The following is a 20,260-nucleotide window of genomic DNA, read 5'->3' as shown; positions in this document are numbered from 1 at the left end:
GTCTTTTCCTTCACCTCTCTTTCTCCCCCTTCAACTCTTCTGTCAGAAGAAGGAGCCACTGGCTCCAAAACCTTGCAAAAGTTAAACCTGCTTTCAGAAAAAATAATGTGTTGCATTACTTACTGAACATCCTCATTTATATTGGTTTAAAAATTAATGAGAAGGAAAAGGAAACATGATTAATTCTCAAGTATCTGCTGTACAATTAAATGGAATGATTTATCATATGGTACTCATATTTGAAGTAGATAGCTTGGAAAACAGAAACATGGTTCCTCATTTTTATGGAGCAGCTTGTGAGAGGATACAGAATTTGGCTGAACTAAATTTGGGAACTGTCTCATAAGCAATGGACCTGCGAAAATTTCTGTAGCCTCTTCACATATAAATGAGTTGTGTACAACTAATTTTATTATAACTTCAATAATAATTAAATGAGACAAAAGTAGTCCATAATACTGTTATTTATAAGTAGACAATATCCTAGATACACTGCCAGAAAAAAAATGCAACACCCTCATGGACAAGGTCACATTATTCAAAATTGGGGTGCCAGGTAGTTCATCGTTGATAAAGTATATGATAAGAAATTTAGAACAAATGAAACACACGCAACAGTAAGGGACCCCAAACAGTCACAGCAGTACACAGTATGCCCCCCTCTGGCAGAAATGCAAGCATGTATTCTTGCATACAAATTCCCATACAGCATGTTGCGTTGCTGCACTCCTTTGTGGATGTTCATTGTCCTGCTAGAGAAGCACATCATCTTCCTATCAAATAAATGGCAGTAGCATGGGAATAACAGTCTGAGCAATGTAGTGTGCCCTAGTTACATTATCTTGCAGAAATACTCTAACTGTAATTGTGAGTTGTAATTGATGCCCAACACGCTATGAAGCCTGGGATGGGATCTGTGTGCCATAGGTGAATGCATCTGAAATGGCAGCTCACCAGATCTACTCCATACATGTGTACTTCCAGCACTCACTCACAGACAGAACCTACTCTCATCACCGAAGAGAAGATAGTGCCATTCCACTCCCCAGTCAATTCTTTCACAATGTCAGAATAGCCATGCTCGGTGGTGTGGTGTCAGTGGTAGCCTGATCAGAAGCACAAGTGATCTTAATCCTGCTGCAAGCAGATGGTTCCCAACAGTCCGTGGTGACACAGCAGGTGCAACATGTGCCTGGAGTTTGTCACTGTACAATGTCAATCTTGATGTGCATCTATTCAGTGTGGATGTCTACAGCTTGGTATACAGGTGTGGGAATGTTCCACACACTGCTGTTGAAAGCAGCAATACACAATCGATATAATTGCACCCAATGTGTGCAGCAATCTGTTGATATGTGCATCCGGCATCCTGCAGGCCCATAATGCAACACCATTCAAGGGGCTGAAGCTGTTCAGCAGGATTACATAAAAATTGGTGAGATTTGTTTGTACCCTACAATGAATGCTGGAAACACTGTTCACCTCTAATCTCCGCATAATTACTGTCTGCAGAGTCAAAACAGAGAGTGCGCTGACAGGCATCCTGAGTGCCGTATGATCACCGATGACTGTGACAAATTAATTACTAACACTACAACCACTCATTACAGACATATTAAACCCTGGTGCCACTGAACATAGCCCTTGAAGGTGTTGTACATTTTTTCCAGTAGTGGATGTTCAGATACTTATTTTGTATTTTTATTACACATTTGAGTTATTCCTTGGGCAGTATGTGGTGGATGAAGTTCGACAGCAGAAATCCCTATGTCATGTCAGGTGCTGCATGGAGCTACCAATGCTGAATAAATTGCAAGAGTACTCCATTCTACGTACTTCCTCGGATGTGCGAAACAACAACACTAGCAAAGAAAAAGTACGAGTTTATGTAAAGCCATTAATATGAGCTTAGCTACTGTACAAACAGGATGTCTCTACTCAAATTTTGTAATAAAAGTTCATTGATATTCAGAAACAGAAGAATTATTTTATTCAATGAAATTCAGAAGATAAGGAAACACTAAATCACTATTAACATGTATTTTATTAACGAAAAGGTTGAAATGCAAAGCTGCAGCAATCAAAGAAAGCAAGACTTGGATCAATATTATGCAGTTAATGGTTTTCAAAATTCAGGAGGGAGAAGTGACATACTGAAAACTAAATACTCATCATTTTAATTTCAAATCTGATGCTCAGAATTGCCTTTCAATCATTATTATCATTAAAATTTTAATCATCATCTGTGTTCCATAACTTGTCATATGAAACGTCCATTGTCCTTCACTGATTGTTGTTAGTCAAGTACCCTGCAATTCAACACTTGCCAATACTTTTCTAATTCTCCTTTATCTGCTATATTTTCAACGAAACAACCATTAGTTCTGAAAATACAAGAGTCTTGTTTGCTTTTAATTCTTTACTTGCAGAATGAACATCCATTCTTCAGTGACGTGAGCACTGATTTTACAATTTCTGGCACATTGAAACTGCATATCTGACCAGGACTTGCACCTGGGACAATTGCCTTTCATCGGCAAGTGTTCTCCCAACTGAGCTAACCAAGCACAATTCTTGACAAAAGCTATGAGGATGAGTAGTGTGTAAACTTGGATATGTCAGTCAGTAGTGTACTTGTCTGCTTACGACAAAGATCTCGTATCTGAGTCCCAAACCAGCAAACAGTTTTGATCTGCCAGGAAGTTTCAAATCAGTGTCCACTCTGCTGCTGACTAAAAAGTCATTCTGTAAGAAAAGAACCGAAAGCAAACAATGACTTCTGTATTTTCAGAGCTACTGATTGTTACTACTTACAGCAGAAACAATGAATATGTGCTGGATATCTTAGTCAGTACACCATTTGCCAGCAATAGGCAAAGGTCTCAGGTTAATCTCAGTCCAGCACACAGTTTTAATCTCCCAGGAAGTTCCAATTCTTTTCTTTTTAGTAGTTTCAATATAATCAGTTTTTATGAAGAGGCAGTTAATATTTACTATGTACCTTTTAAAATCAATATAGCTGGATATTTGAGAAGTGAACAATTTTTTCATATCATTTACATCCATAATTCACTATTTATTTATACTTTTCAGTCTCAGTGTTTCCTCATGCAGCATATCTTATAAAATAATTTTCATCCACAGAAAATACTTAACACTGTTATACAAATCTGTAGTATCACTAAAAATATACAAAATTTTTACTGTTTTGAAATGATGTGTTCAATTACTTACTGTTGATTAGAGAGAGAAAGTAGTCTTCCCACACTAAAACCTTAAGTGTTCGAATTCCAGCTAAAGCTTCTGCCAGTAACTGCACCCGCCTGTCCTTGCTGGCCATAAGACGCGAGCTAAGTACTCCTATTTTGTTAGCTAGCAGTTTGTTGACAGGAATCAAAAGCACAGTTACTGCCACACCAGCAAGAAATGATAACCCAAGCTGAATGTACAACAAGTACAAAGTAACAGCCACCTGCACAATAACATGTCACTGAGAAGTGTGTCAATTTGCTGCATATCATTTATAAAACAACAAAATTTTCAAAACTATCGGTACTACAAAATTTACTTAATTATAACTAATCTATGTGAATGAAAGTGGTGATTTGTCAAGTTCTGAAGTACATACAACACTCTTAATATGAAGATCCAAAAGATGATCCTCATACTTTAAAGGTAATGTCTAAATGTTACTCGGCTTTTGATGAGATAGTGTTACTCATACAATACAAATAAATGAGACACATACATGGACTATGGACAAGAGATGTTGAAACACTGAAGTGAACTCTCAAACATTCATCCAAAAGAAGCTATTAGATGGTATTAAAATACACGAAACAATCATTAGAAACAATTCTCTCTCTCTCTCTCTCTCTCTCTCTCTCTCTCTCTGTGTGTGTGTGTGTGTGTGTGTGTGTGTGTGTGTGTGTGTGTGTGTGTGTGTGTGTCACTCTATAAAGTATGTCCTTATTATTACTAACTTCAACAATGTTTCACTGTTCTAGCTTACAAGACTGTTATTTCATTATTTTGTGGAATTTGTACTTTCCAACAACTGAATTAGAGGTAGCAGCTGAGTTACAGAGTGTTCCTGTTAGTATAATGAATGGAATAGTTCACTGTCATGGGAGTACGATGTCGGATCTCACACTGTCCTTTGGTATGATAATCAAGTGAAGGATGGATGGACATGCAACATCACTACATTAAATAATGGTCAGAACACAGCTGCCTGACTCATGGCACATACTATCTTAAGGGTCATGCAGGATTAAAATTTCAAATGTCTTTTTGTCAAGGATGTACTACAAGTACACCAATTCTGGAAAAAAAAATCATCGTCAGCAGAGTTACTGCCATGGGTTACTGTGCTTCAATTACAATGATTGGCATCTACTACCACTGATCATGACAACGATAGATGGGCTGCAATGCAGGAAATCACTCACCAATGCGACAGTGGATGACAATGACAGTGACGATGACCACCACCACCACCACCACCACCACCACTACCACTACTGCTAACAACAACAACAACAACAACAACAACTAATGAACATACTTATCAGAGCGATCTCCTCACAGCAGATTACAAAAGCCATAACCTCACTTCGCAAAGGACTGAAAATAATAAAGGCACAGGAACTTTGCCAATGTATGCTCAAAGAATGGAAAAAGAATATGTGGATTAATGAGTAGTGCTACACCAAGATACAAGCTACTGGCATTATATGAGTACACAGAAAACACACGAAGAGCTGCATCCTGATTTTCAACAGGGAACTGTTCATGCAGGTGGTGGAGGTATTCTCATGTCTCATGTGATGTATATTTACATGGGTTGAAAAAAAAGCACTATGTCTGTGATCATCTGATGACTCAACAAAGCTTGTGTTGTCTTCCAGTTACCTGACTTCAGACCTACACAGTAAGTATGGGATGCCATAGAGCAAGACATGCAAGCCTTGGACTTTACTCCCAACAGTCTCCATGTGCTGTGGATGGCAGCTGAGTGGTAGTGCATTAAAATGATTACCAAATACTTTCTGTATCTTGTAAAGTACATACCATTATTCATCACTGTGGTCATCAGGGCAAAACAGGGTGTTGCATGCCACTGTTTCAGTTGCTCACAATCAGGTGTTTACTTTACAAGATTACCTTATAAGGTCTCACAGATGGAAGCAGAGATGGAATATTAGCTCAGATAGAAAAAAAATGGCTCTGGCACTGGGTTTGTCAAAGCACCAAACCTGGAAAGGAAGTTTACACACATCCCTTGCAAATATGAGGAGGAGGACAGTCATGGTCTAACATCTTGTAACAAGGAATGAGATATAACACAAGGGGGGGGGGGAGGGGGGGGGTAAGGAAGTGGAAGGAAATGGCCACATAATTTCCAAAGAAACCATTCCACCAGTTGCCTTAATCAGCGTAAGGAAAAGAGTGTGTGTGTGTGTGTGTGTGTGTGTGTGTGTGTGTGTGTGTGTGTGTGTGTGTCTGGTTAACACAAAAAAAGATGTGTTTATTATTTCATTTTTATACCATAAATTTTATTTTGAAGTATTAAGAAAAGTCGTACAAGGTATACTATCTGCAGAATGTATGACAATGCCACTACTCAACACGATCAGTGCAAGTGCTTCGCAGGACGACAGCAGCTCAGTAACGACCAGGGAACAGAACCTCACAAGTGGAAAGAACTCACCGTACGAACTGACCGATGGGAAGCGGAGCATCCAAACAACATAGATAAAATTTGGGAATATACTCAGCATGTGGCTAATGAATGAGAACACAACAACTCTAGGCATGAAGTGCCAGGATAGGTCCATGGCAGTTAAACTCCGTGGGAGCAGTGGCCTGCTCCACTTATCGCCACTCACAAGTAAACACTTCTGCCAGTGGGTCTGCCCATTGACACTATGCAAACACCATGCATGACAGGTGTGTGAACTACTTCGATGTTCTACACATGCCAGCTCATCTGCCTCCATCCTGACACCTGCTGAAGGGGATATTAAATCCATCAAAAAGGCCAGGATTGGGTCGCAACCTTCAGCGCAGAAGAAGAGAGAGTGCCAGAGAACCCAGCAATGGACTGATCACCATAGGAGCCAACACTGACACCACTGGCTCCACTGGAAGGGTGGAAGGACATGGAGGAAGTGGCACTGGTGTATCCACCAGCAATAGATGAGGCCACCTCCATCGACGAAAGTGAGTTGAGATCCATGGGCTCCACAACACCAGGCAAAGGTATGAGCTGAAATGGGGCACAAGGCTGTAGGCAACAGCAGGACAGTGGAAGGTGTGGTGGGGGGACAGCAATGGTGAGGGACACTGGTGTGTGTGTGTGTGTGTGTGTGTGTGTGTGTGTGTGTGTGTGTGTGTGTGTGTGTTTGGAGCTCAACGGTGAGGTTATTAGCAGCCTTAAACTCATTAAAACAAATGTCTAAAATTGTTGCACACAAGGAGGAGGGAACCTATAAAATGAGACTCATCCACTCACTCCCACCTCACTCGCACTGAGCCACACAGTCACTCTATCTCACATGCATGAAGACAGCTGAGAAAGGGTGGAAGGTGCTACATCTGGGTTTAAAACAGATGTAAAACCATAGAAGAGCTAAAAGAAAGACACAGGGAAGTGGATCTGGCTGACCTCTTACAAGAAACGTGGGTGAGGCTTTCACCCTATTCACACATTAAGAACATATCCCTAAAATTTTTGTAGGCAATTTTTTCCCAGAAGCTTACAACCACACCACATTTGTCTGAACATGACTTAAAATAGAGGGCAGATCTGCTGGCAAATCTGCCACTGCCAGTTCATCCATAAACAAAATACAGTCTAGTAAAATGTGGTGCACAGTGATCTCTATATCACAAGCACCACACATTGGAGGGTCCCCTCAGCAGAGCAAGAAGACATGCAACAGAGGACTTCGGCCTATGTGAAGACGAGCGAGGAGGACATCATCCAGTCTTCGTGGCTGAAAGGAGGTATGTCACAGCTGAAAAGTGAGCTTTATGAGATACAGCTTATTATCCATCACTTTCAGCCACTCATCCTCCCATTGATGCATGATTCAACCATGAGGTGATAGCATGCAGGGGGATGGCACACTGAAATAACTGAGGATCGTGATATGCCTCCTAGGCTGCTACAACTGACCTTTCATTCCCCGCAATACCCATGTGCCCTGGTACTCGTCAGAAAGATGCCACATTCCCCAGTCATTGTAGTTGGAGGAGGGCATCCTGGATATTCTGGACTACTTTATCTGCTGGGTACAAGCCATCATAGAGAGTGAAGGACACACAGAGAATCGGAACAGACAAGGAATTTAGCTCCAGTGCCCATAAGATAATATATAATTCCGCATCAAAGACAGTAAAGTCTCGAGACAGTTGGACCTTGAGGACACGATCAGAGAAAACAACAGAGCAAATGATGGAGCCCCATTTCATCCCATGTGTAAAGGCAACTGTGGAGTTGTAGTGCTCATTTAAAATGTCGTAAAATAATGTATTAAAAAGATATGCGTGAGTTCAATCTTGCCTGTACTGCACCAAATCTAAAATTACTCTGCACATCTTCAGTAACCAGTGTGGCAAATGATTAAAACCCTGAATTTGGGGTTGTACATGCTCCACACCAAGTGACTCCACCACATGTTGCATGTGAATCCCAAATGGCATTGTCACTCATGGACGACCGGAGAAAAGTTGTTCCTGAGGTGGATGAGCAACAGTATGGTATGCGAGTGAAGTTGGAACTGCAAGGAACTTACAATTCTTATGCACTATGAGGAGCTGGCTGGAAGGCCGCAGCAGAGATGATCCAACAGGGTGTTGGCGCAACTGATCAGTATGATGAGCCAGATGCTCCCCACCAACATTTTCCACAAACAACTGCCAACACTGTAGCCCACCACAACACCTGGTAGCCACCCAGCCACCACGCAAAGGACTGGGCCCAAACAGCAACTCCAAGAGAAAAATGTGGCAGGCCATGGTGGTCTGTAGCATGTGACTCAGAGTGCAACAAATCCAGGTGACCTTGCAGCTGGCACCCATGCATACATGCACCCACTGACCAGTGTTGCCCGGTACATAGCCAGAAAACTCAACAAACGCATCATCATGCAGACACAGATATCTTCATCTGGGTCTTGAATGTATGCACAAAGTGCTCCACCTCCAAGTTAGAAGCCGTGTGAGATGAGATGGTATTCAGATTCTGAATACCACTGTGGATGAAAAGGCTTCAATCTGGAGTGTCACAAATTGCCTAATGTTACTCAACATGAGCATTCTAACTGATCCCTCAATGGCAAAAATAATTAACAGAAAAATTGACTTGAAATTTTTGGTCCAGCCCAAGATACTCTCAAACAGCAAGCTATAGGACCGCAGCAAGGAGCATGAAAAATAATGGACTGAGGCACTAAATTCGATTTGTCAATGGCCTGAAAGCCAAAAACAGAAAAGGCATCAAGCCCGAAGATATTTTGTGCCAATGGTGGATTGACAACTAACAATGTAAGCTGCCATTCCACATTACAGCAGCTCAAAGACATGGAGAATTGCCCTCACAAGAAAATGTACTGTGTACTTTAAGACACAAGCTGACAGAGGGCTGCTGCAACTCCAGACACCCCACGATCCTGTATGTATCCATGTTAATGAGGCTGAATGACACTCCCATGTCTACTTATAATTCAACCAGCCACCCATCCAAAATCAACACCAGAAAAATACGCTGGGACAACACTTGTGGGGTGTTGGACACAGCCCAGAGTCCCAGAGTCCACTGGGTTGTCTGACAACTGACATGCAACTCTCCGACTATCACAAACAGTTGTGAAACGTCCTATCTGATGGCATACCCGACACATAGCCTACTCAAGCAGTCTTGGTGAACATGCAACAAATGACAATTAGGGCAGGACTGGTGGTACACCCAACAAGAGGAAGGAGAATGACACCAAGGATCCAAAAATCACAATCGACAGGCATTACCATGCTGGAAGCAATGCGAACCCACCAAGCTAGGAGCAGGAGATGACAGGGAGCACCAAGATACTGTTGCATCAGAATTGTCAATGGCAGCAACACAAGGTGACTCAGTGGGAGGCAAGGCAACCTGAGGCATCTGACAGGGCTCCAGAGGCTGTTGACCCTGTACAGCTAATCACACCACCTGCCAATTATTAGAAAGGATGTCCCAAGCGTACACCATGAGCTCATGCCATTCCACAATTAGGGCAACTTTGTCTAAAAAAGGGTCATACAAGCTCATCAACTAAGTCTGATCCTTGGGATTAAGAGCCAACTGGACAATTACATGCCAAGTTGTGACGAAGCAAGCTGGGATATTTTTACTTCCCCTATTGTTTTGCTATCTGCCTCCTTAGAATTCATTTTTTTTTCACTTTTAATGAATTACCATTAACATACATGAATATAATCTGCATTGTCACAAAAGAGAAAGGCTGACCCTCAGTTTTAAAGAATATAACACCAGATCTAATTTTGTGCTTAGATTTATTGATTTTATAATTTATTTCTACTATTCCTAGTTAGTATGTTTTGTTACAGGATGAAATCAGTAATTGTTTCATAACTTAAATTCTATTGTTGATGTATAAACAAATATAAATTCTGTACTAATTATAAACTTTAGGAGGAACAACTGATAGTATTCTTAAAGGATCTATTTGGATCTATTCAAAAACATGTTAGCAAAGCCAGCCCTTAATTAATTCCAAAGTAAGTAAAAGTTTTGTCAAAAGTATTGTTTGTGTAACAATATTTGTTTACTTCTTGATTTAAACAAATAATTCAGCATAACTTTTGCAGTAGAAGAAACTGTTAAAAAGAACCAATTTTTCAATGTATTCAGTTAATTTAATGAGTTAAATTTTCATTGTAATTTATGTAAATTTAACTTCAAACAATGTGTAGTTTTAGTACTTATTATTATGAGGTTATATAAGGGCCCAACTTTTGGTCCCAAGACAGTCAGTCCATGACCGAGTTTCAGGCGAGGAACCTACATTGGTTAGATCAACAACAATGCATTCATGAAATAAATGTAACACAATTAGGCCATGTGTTAAAACAATGACAGTGTCTCTTCCACACTTACCTTCACAAACTGTGAGCTTTGTGGTTAGGTAGATGTTCAACAGTAAACTATGGTAGCAGTATGTGGAGATTTGCCTGCAAACTGTTAATGAGGCTTACGGAAAGTTAAAACAATAGTGCACTGGCCATATATAACTGTGTACTATTGGGGGGGGGGGGGGTTTATGAACAGTGAAAGTAAACTACTGTGAAACGCAACTGTGCATCTGTCGGATACATTATTTAAAGTAGTCAGTGTTGTACTTTCACACCCCATTTTTCAGCCAGTATCACAACGTAGTACATCAACACTGAGGACAACAAACGAAGAAATAAAGAAGGCAAACTGTCACAAAGTTAGTGAATCTGCTTAAGAGGCATCACAGACACTCAATACACTTGTGCAAGAGGCCTTGCAAATCAGCAATACAGGTCACATACAACTGTCCAGGGCACCAGTGATACTGGTTAAACTGCAGCCAAGCCATTACCACATAGGTTTGATGGCCGAAATACTGTGTAAGCAACTGACAAAACTCATCAAAGGGAGGCTTCTCAGGCTGAGTGGAGAGTTTCAAATTTTGGACAAGTTCATATTAACTCGCACCGCTGGACAACAAGGTTGTATTATCAACCGGACTGACAATATGTCTTATATGATAGCGCAGCAAGAAATGGTGCAGATAATTCTCCCACCTTAGACTCAATGAAACTGGCAAACAGCGTTGGGGGCAGGGCGCGAGGTAAGGTCAAGAAGCAAGCCAGCATTCTATGTTATCACTGCCTGCATCTGCTCCCACTTCTACTGCTGCTGCTACTGCAGCTCCTTGTGCAGGCACAACTGTTCCTGGCAGAATTCCAAAAGTACCAGGTCCACGGTAGCCAAAAGTGAACACTATTAAAATAGGGAAAGAAAAAAAATAAGGCATCAAAAGCATAATAATGTCCTTTGTTGCCACTTCTGTATCTGCAGAAGGTGTGACAATGCTGCTGCTAACATGGTCGGCACAGGTACTTCACACACACACACACACACACACACACACACACACACACACAGAGAGAGAGAGAGAGAGAGAGTGGGGGGGGGGGGGGGGCAGTGGTAGAGGGATGAACAGTTAATGAAATGAGACACTTAGGTGCAAAATGTAAGTACAATATATACAACAGAAGTCAGCAACAGATGACATTTAAAAATTTTGGAAACAAACTAAAAACAATCATGGAAAATATAAAATGCTGTACCTTACCTGAAGAGGAATACTCCAAAATGCATGAAAACTGGCACATGCATTAACTACACGATCTGTGTCAGTGCTCATGAAGTTTACGACTTCCCCTGTCCTAAAACAAGGAAATAAAGGTTGTAAAGAGGCTGATGTCTGCACACAAGTAATGTAAGGAGGAACAGTAAGAAGAGATTTTTTAAACGGAAAACTCCCTTCATATTTTAAAATCAGATTGAAATTAGAGATACCTGACAATTTCCGTCATTCTAGGAAGAAATTTGATTCTGTTAGCTCCACAAAGGCACTAACAACTGATTTTAAAACAACAGGGAGGTATCAAATATTATGTAACTTCGATTCCTACACTTTTAATTTCTAGGAGCATTCTGTGCTGAATAATTACCTATACTGCCACTAACGAAAGAAAAATTTCAAATAAATAACAAAGTAGAAAATAACATGAACATTGTGATTTTTAGCACCATAAGGCGAAATTGGCACTTTTTTACAATTGTTAGGAAATTTTGAATTTTTCCCATTCCTACATAAAAATGTTGTACATCTGATGGTAACAGTTTATTAAGATTGGTAGCTGATAGTTACTGAATGCTGAAATGGATTTTAAAGAATCATGTGTAATCTTAAAACAACATACCAGTTCCTGTTTAAAGAACTATAGCTTTTAAACATGTCACTGTGGTGAAGTGGTGTGTTGCACAAGCATTTTTTGAAGCAATGAATAATAACCCAACTATAAAATGTTTATTTTCCTAATGAACTAGATTAATCTACTGCTTGTATGTATGTTTTATTTATACACATTTATTATGATGTAGAAGGATGCAGTGTACCTGCAGGCCAGGACGACGATACACATCGTACCACACTTGCAGTACCTGCTGGTTGGGCAGCTTATTCACTTTTGTTGGGTTCTACCTTGCAGATATGGTACGAATCATAGCAGAAGAGTGGTCTGGACAATGCATATGATGGCATGGAGACAAGATAAAACCTGAAACTTCCTGGCAGATTAAAACTGTGGGCCAGACCGGGACTCGAAATTGGGACCTTTGCCTTTCGCGGGAAAGTGCTCTACCATCTGAGGTACCCAAGCACGACTCACACCCCGTCCTCACAGCTTCACTTCTGCCAGTATCTCGTCTCCTACCTTCCAAACTTCACAGAAGCTCTCCTGAAAACCTTGCAGAACTAGCACTCCGCCACACACCGTAAGGTGGCTTGCAGAGTATGGATGTAGACGTAGATGTAGAAGAAAGGATATTGTGGAGACATGGCTTAGCCACAGCCTGGGGGATGCTTCTGTGAAGTTCGGAAGGTAGGAGACGAGATACGGCAGAAGTAAAGCTGTGAGGACGGGGCGTGAGTCGTGCTTGGGTAGTTCACATGGTAGAGCACTTGCCCGCGAAAGGCAAAGGTCACGAGTTCGAATCTCGGTCCGGCACACAGTTTTAATTTGCCAGGAAGTTTCATATCAGCGCACACTCCACTGTAGAGTGAAAATCTCTTTCAAGAAAAAAGCTGTTATATATTTGCTCAATTGAAATCTGTTAAGACAGAATTTTTTTGGACTTGGTCCTTATCAATGTAATTCTGATATTCTGAGTAATTAAGCACTTTTGTATTGCATTGTCATTGTAAACAAGGGTGCAGAGTATACAATACATTGTTTATGAGGAGCTTTGTATTTGTTTCGCGAATTGGCTGTTGTATTGCACTCTTAACTAGCAGCAGTAACTGCAGAACTTCAAGGAAAGAAGTTTGATCAGAAGAAGTTGGCAAGTGTGCTGAAATAATAAGATGAGCAAGATTAAAAATGGACATTTTACCTCCAAATCTGACCTTACTTCACCACCCGATATCACGGTACATAACCATCGCATACATTGCATGGGGAAATCGGTAACAACAACCCAGAAGACCCAAAACAAATACAGCTGGGAGTAAATAATATTGACTAAGAACAAGAACAGCAAACAGAAATTTGAAATTTTGAAGAAGATTGGTAATCTCCCCCCCCCCCTCCCCGAGTCAATAGCTATTGCCCGTAATGGCCTTACCACAGTGGTAACACTGGTTCCCATCAGATCACCAAATCACCAAAGTTAAGCGCTGTCGGTCTGGACTAGCACTTGGATGGGTGACCATCCAGTCTGCCGAGCACTGTCGGCAAGCGGGGTGGGCTCAGCCCTTTTGAGGCAAACTGAGGAGCTACTTGATTGAGAAGTAACAGCTCTGGTCTCAGAAACTAACATACGGCCGGGGGAGCGGTGTGCTGACCACTTGACCCTCCATATCCGCATCCAGTAATGCCTGTGGGCTGAGGATGACACGGCGGCCAGTCAGTACCTTTGGGCCTTCATGGCCTGTTGGGAGAAGTTTAGTTTTAGTTTTTTGTTTGATAGCTATTGTCCATAGCAACAATGATCAAAAGCCTGATTATGTTGCAGTGTCAAAGCAATGACCAGCACTGCAAATTAAAAATTTTGAAGAGGTTTGAGTAGTCAATGAATAACAATTATTTACTACAATTATTACAGAGAAGAAACTAATTAGTCCAAGAGTCAGAAGATTTTCTACTATGACTACAGAGGGAACTGTACCATGATGAGTCTACAGTAGTCACTGCAGATCACAGCTGCAGCTTGTTGACCAGCAGCAGAGCAGTGTCTACAGTGCATTCCCTTTCAGTGGCACAGCATGATCTACACACCAATTCAACCTCCCCGTCAACTTCTAGTCACAGTGAGATTCTGGTGAGCCTATGCGATTGTTTCATTTCACACAAAGTTATTTATATGAGTTGGCTAATTCATTGATATAACAGTCCTTGATCGATATTATGGTATTAGGATACTATGTTTTTTTCATTTTGTGAGGTGCACAATTTTACATTTCTGAACATTTAGAGCAAGTTGCCAGTTTCTACACATGTTAAAATCTTATTAAGGTTTGACAATATTATTAGCTTCTTCCAGACAATACTTCATTACAGATAACTGCATCATCTGCAAAAAGCCTGAGGTTACTATTAACATTGTCTGCAAGGTCATTAATATACAACATGAACAGCAAGTTACTTAGAAATCTGACAGTGACCCTCCATCCAAGGTAACATGGTGTGTCCACCCTTCCAAACAGCCCTCAATTTAGTCAAAAATTTCAGTTCATACCCCATATGATCATATATTTTTTAATAAGTGTAGGTGTGGGACTGAGTCACATGCTTTTTTTCAAATCAAGAAATACTTCTTCTTCGTGACCGTCTAGATCCAAGGCTTTCAGTATGTCATGTGAGAAAAGTGTGAGTTGGTTACACATGATCAATGTTCTTGAAATCCATGCTGGTTGAATAAGAATCTTTATTAGCCATTCAGTATTTTCTTATACAATGGGCTTCGTCAATCAGTTCAATTACAGTATAAAGATGGTTATATTCTCATAACAATGTATATATAAATCATAAGAATGTTAGTGTAGTACAATAGCAAACATTTGGAATTTTATATAGTGTTAATTTCACAATAAAAAAGAAAACATTATACAAATTTACATTAAGCGGGGAGTATTCATGCTGATGACACTATGTCATTATCATATACATGTTGATAACACTATGTCATTATCCTAAGATACTGATACAAATATAGAGCACTTGAAATAGGTCTATGCCTATATGTTAGATATTGTTTGTGTATATGGTTATTGTATATGGTTGGCATGGAGGAGATCATTCTGTTCAAGATACCTCATTATATTTGAGTCCAGAATATGTTCTAAGATTCTAGAACAAATCAGTGACAAGGATATTGAGTGGTAGACGAGTTTTGTTACTTGAGAAGCAAAGTAAGTGATGATGGTTGAAATAGATAGGATATAAAGTGCACACTGGCGATAATGAGAAAATCATTTCTGAAAAAGACAAATTTTTTGACACAGATGACAAAATTTAGTGTTGCAATGGATAGGTCTGGATTGTATCTTTGTATAGATGTGAAACACTTATGATAAACAGTATAGGCAAGAAGAGAATAGAATATTTTGAAATGTGGTGCTAAAGAGAATGCTGAAGATTGTATGGGTACATTGGATAACTAATGAATGGTCTTCAACAGAATTGGGGAGATTGACAGCACAATGTGACTAAAAGAAGGGATTGATTGATCGACTGACACTCATAACACATAATAATGCTAGTGGTATATAGAATTCTAACTTACCAGAATAGTTCCTGTAAAGTGTGTGACTTTTGTCACGATACTGTCCTTTTCCCCTAGAATCAGTACCTATACCTTACATGCGGGTTGACCCTATGAGTGCACTTTCTCCTTACATTCCAGTAGGTAAGCCCCTTTGTAATAAATCCCTATTCTTCAGGCCACATGTCGTCCCATCTCTATGTAGGTACGCCTGCCCTATATCCTTAGCAAATGCCGGATACGGCCCCCCTTATCCTTTGTCAGTAGGCCTCATGGTTCATTGCCCTAGTATACATCTTTATGTATAGTATAATTAAATATTTCCTGGAAAAAATAAAAATCTATTTTACACTTCACTCTCACTTCTTGATATTTCATTTAGTCTCTGGAGTCCTCATCTACTTTTTGACTTCTGTACTCTTAACAGATACTACGTCTACCTCTACTTCCGACTCGACATTCCTTAATTATTATCAAAATCGATTCCTCTCACATTTATGCTATCTTTTCTTACTCACACCTCCTTTTTATATACTCGTCGTAGAATCCTTCTAGTTTTTTATATGTATATATAAATGCGATATTGAATCATCATAGTTCTTATATATATCTAAAAAGAAAGAAAGTGATGAGACTTACCAAACAAAAGCGCTGGCAGGTCGATAGACACACAAACAAACACAAACATACACACAAAATTCTAGCTTTCGTAACAAACGGTTGCTTCGTCAGGAAAGAGGGAAGGAGAGGGAAAGATGAAAGGAAGTGGGTTTTAAGGGAGAGGGTAAGGAGTCATTCCAATCCCGGGACCGGAAAGACTTACCTTAGGGGGAAAAAAGGACGGGTATACACTCGCACACACACACATATCCATCCGCATATACACAGACACAAGCAGACTAAGGTAAGTCTTTCCGCTCCTGGGATTGGAATGACTCCTTACCCTCTCCCTTAAAACCCACTTCCTTTCATCTTTCCCTCTCCTTCCCTCTTTCCTGACGAAGCAACCGTTTGTTGCGAAAGCTAGAATTTTGTGTGTATGTTTGTGTTTGTTTGTGTGTCTATCGACCTGCCAGCGCTTTTGTTTGGTAAGTCTCATCACTTTCTTTCTTTTTAGATATATTTTTTCCATGTGGAATGTTTCCCTCATAAGGTAAGTCTTTCCGCTCACGGGATTGGAATGACTCCTTACCCTCTCCCCTAAAACCCACATCCTTTTGTCTTTCCCTCTCCTTCCCTCTTTCCTGATGAGGCAGCAGTTTGTTGCGAAAGCTTGAATTTTGTGTGTCTGTCAACCTGCCAGCACTTTCATTTGGTAAGTCACATCATCTTTGTTTATATATATATATATATATATATATATATATATATATATATATATATATATATATATATATATATATATATGGTTATAATAGAGGGAAACATTCCACGCGGGAAAAATATATCTAAAAACGAAGATGATGTGACTTACCAAACGAAAGTGCTGGCAGGTCGATAGACACACAAACAAACACAAACACAAACACACACACAAAATTCAAGCTTTCGCAACAAACTGTTGCCTCATCAGGAAAGAGGGAAGGAGAGGGAAAGATGAAAGGATGTGGGTTTTAGGGGAGAGGGTAAGGAGTCATTCCAATCCCGGGAGCGGAAAGACTTACCTTAGGGGGAAAAAAGGGGAAAAAAGAAAAAAGGAGGAAAAAAGGACGGGTCTTTAAATATGTCTGTTTGTGACATGTCTGCTTGTGTCTGTATATGTGTGGATGGATATGTGTGTGTGTGCTAGTGTATACCCGTCCTTTTTTCGCCCTAAGGTAAGTCTTTCCGCTCCCGGGATTGGAATGACTCCTTACCCTCTCCCCTAAAACCCACATACTTTTGTCTTTCCCTCTCCTTCCCTCTTTCCTGATGAGGCAACAGTTTGTTGCGAAAGCTTGAATTTTGTGTGTGTGTTTGTGTTTGTTTGTGTGTCTATCGACCTGCCAGCGCTTTCGTTCGGTAAGTCACATCATCTTTGTTTAGGGAAACATTCCACGTAGGAAAAATATATCTAAAAACAAAGATGATGTGACTTACCAAATGAAAGTGCTGGCAGGTCGACAGACACACAAACGAACACAAACATACACACAAAATTCAAGCTTTCGCAACAAACTGTTGCCTCATCAGGAAAGAGGGAAGGAGAGGGAAAGACGAAAGGATGTGGATTTTAAGGGAGAGGGTAAGGAGTCATTCCAATCCCGGGAGCGGAAAGACTTACCTTAGGGGGAAAAAAGGACAGGTATACACTCGCGCACACACACACATATCCATCCACACATATACAGACACAAGCAGACATATTTAAAGTTTGGGCAGAGATGTCAGTCGAGGCGGAAGTGAACAGGCAAAGATGATGTTGAATGACAGGTGAGGTATGAGTGGCGGCAACTTGAAATTAGCGGAGATTGAGGCCTGGTGGGTAACGGGAAGAGAGGATATATTGAAGAGCAAGTTCCCATCTCCGGAGTTCGGATAGGTTGGTGTTGGTGGGAAGTATCCAGATAACCCGGACGATGTAACACTGTGCCCTAGATGTGCTGGCCGTGCACCAAGGCATGTTTAGCCACAGGGTGATCCTCATTACCAACAAACACTGTCTGCCTGTGTCCATTCATGCGAATGGACAGTTTGTTGCTGGTCATTCCCACATAGAATGCATCACAGTGTAGGCAGGTCAGTTGGTAGATCACGTGGGTGCTTTCACACGTGGCTCTGCCTTTGATCGTGTACACCCTCCGGGTTACAGGACTGGAGTAGGTGGTGGTGGGAGGGTGCATGGGACAGGTTTTACACCGGGGGCGGTTACAAGGGTAGGAGCCAGAGGGTAGGGAAGGTGGTTTGGGGATTTCATAGGGATGAACTAAGAGGTTACGAAGGCTAGGTGGATGGCGGAAAGACACTCTTGGTGGAGTGGGGAGGATTTCATGAAGGATGGATCTCATTTCAGGGCAGGATTTGAGGAAGTCGTATCCCTGCTGGAGAGCCACATTCAGAATCTGATCCAGTCCCGGAAAGTATCCTGTCACAAGTGGGGCACTTTTGTGGTTCTTCTGTGGGAGGTTCTTGGTTTGAGAGGGTGAGGAAGTGGCTCTGGTTATTTGCTTCTGTACCAGGTCGGGAGGGTAGTTGCGGGATGCGAAAGCTGCTGTCAGGTTGTTGGTGTAATGCTTCAGGGATTCCGGACTGGAGCAGATTCGTTTGCCATGAAGACCTAGGCTGTAGGGAAGGGACCGTTTGATGTGGAATGGGTGGCAGCTGTCGTAATGGAGGTACTGTTGCTTGTTGGTGGGTTTGATGTGGACGGACGTGTGAAGCTGGCCATTGGACAGGTGGAGGTCAACATCAAGGAAAGTGGCATGGGATTTGGAGTAGGACCAGGTGAATCTGATGGAACCAAAGGAGTTCAGGTTGGAGAGGAAATTCTGGAGTTCTTCTTCACTGTAAGTCCAGATCATGAAGATGTCATCAATAAATCTGTACCAAACTTTGGGTTGGCAGGCCTGGGTAACCAAGAAGGCTTCCTCCAAGCGACCCATGAATAGGTTGGCGTACGAAGGGGCCATCCTGGTACCCATGGCTGTTCCCTTTAATTGTTGGTATGTCTGGTCTTCAAAAGTGAAGAAGTTGTGGGTCAGGATGAAGCTGGCTAAGGTAATGAGGAAAGAGGTTTTAGGTAGGGTGGCAGGTGATCGGCGTGAAAGAAAGTGCTCCATCGCAGTGAGGCCCTGGACGTGCGGGATATTTGTGTATAAGGAAGTGGCATCAATGGTTACAAGGATGGTTTCTGGGGGTAACGGATTGGGTAAGGATTCCAGGCGTTCGAGAAAGTGGTTGGTGTCTTTGATGAAGGATGGGAGACTGCATGTAATGGGTTGAAGGTGTTGATCTACGTAGGCAGAGATACGTTCTGTGGGGGCTTGGTAACCAGCTACAATGGGGCGGCCGGGTTGATTGGGTTTGTGAATTTTAGGAAGAAGGTAGAAGGTAGGGGTGCGGGGTGTCGGTGGGGTCAGGAGGTTGATGGAGTCAGGTGAAAGGTTTTGTAGGGGGCCTAAGGTTCTGAGGATTCCTTGAAGCTCCGCCTGGACATCAGGAATGGAATTACCGGCTATTCAGAGCATCCTCCTACTGGCCAACCGCAAATTAGAGCAGCATGCCACCCTTCACCTCAAAAAACTATCCAATCTCCTGGTTTTCCACCTCCGGAAAGGCAACTCACTCACCCTTCACAACCTTTCCAGCAAACCTCAACCACCTCTCATTGCGCACAAACCCAGTCTCTCCCATCTACTCAATCTCCCACTTCCAGCTCCACTCCCTCCAAAACCTCAAAATTCCAATCAACACAATCTGGTACCACAACACCCTAATTCAGTAGTTAACCTTTCCTCCAAACCTCTCTCCCAATCCGAAACCTCTGTCCTATCCAAAGGCCTCACCTTCAGCCCCACTCCCAGATACAACCAAACAGCCCTCGTCAAAGATTTACTGTCCTACACTTGTACTCTCTGCTGGAAGTATCACTTTGCCACGAAGAAAAATGATCCTAATCCTACCCCTAATGATCCAACTCCCCAAGACACTATCCAAATTGAACCCTGCCTGGAACAGTTCCATCCTCCATCACAG

At 41.5% G+C, this 20,260-nt stretch overlaps 1 protein-coding gene across 2 annotated transcripts in view; it reads right to left on the bottom strand.

Moving 5' to 3' along the window:
- The window catches only part of LOC126196086 (ATP-binding cassette sub-family C member 10), a 369,743-nt gene that overhangs the window by 227,446 nt on the left and 122,037 nt on the right, over positions 1 to 20,260 (bottom strand). For both annotated transcript variants that reach the window (XM_049934541.1, XM_049934540.1), the window contains exons 6-7: positions 11,391 to 11,484; positions 3,235 to 3,472 (exon numbers count right to left, since the gene is read on the bottom strand). In XM_049934541.1, coding sequence (XP_049790498.1) covers positions 3,235 to 3,472; positions 11,391 to 11,484 — 332 coding nt within the window. The remainder of the gene's footprint in view (positions 1 to 3,234; positions 3,473 to 11,390; positions 11,485 to 20,260) is intronic.

This window comes from Schistocerca nitens, chromosome 1 (assembly GCF_023898315.1).
Source record: "Schistocerca nitens isolate TAMUIC-IGC-003100 chromosome 1, iqSchNite1.1, whole genome shotgun sequence".
Taxonomy (NCBI): Eukaryota; Metazoa; Arthropoda; class Insecta; order Orthoptera; family Acrididae; genus Schistocerca; species Schistocerca nitens.
This window is presented reverse-complemented; position numbering and strand designations above follow the sequence as displayed.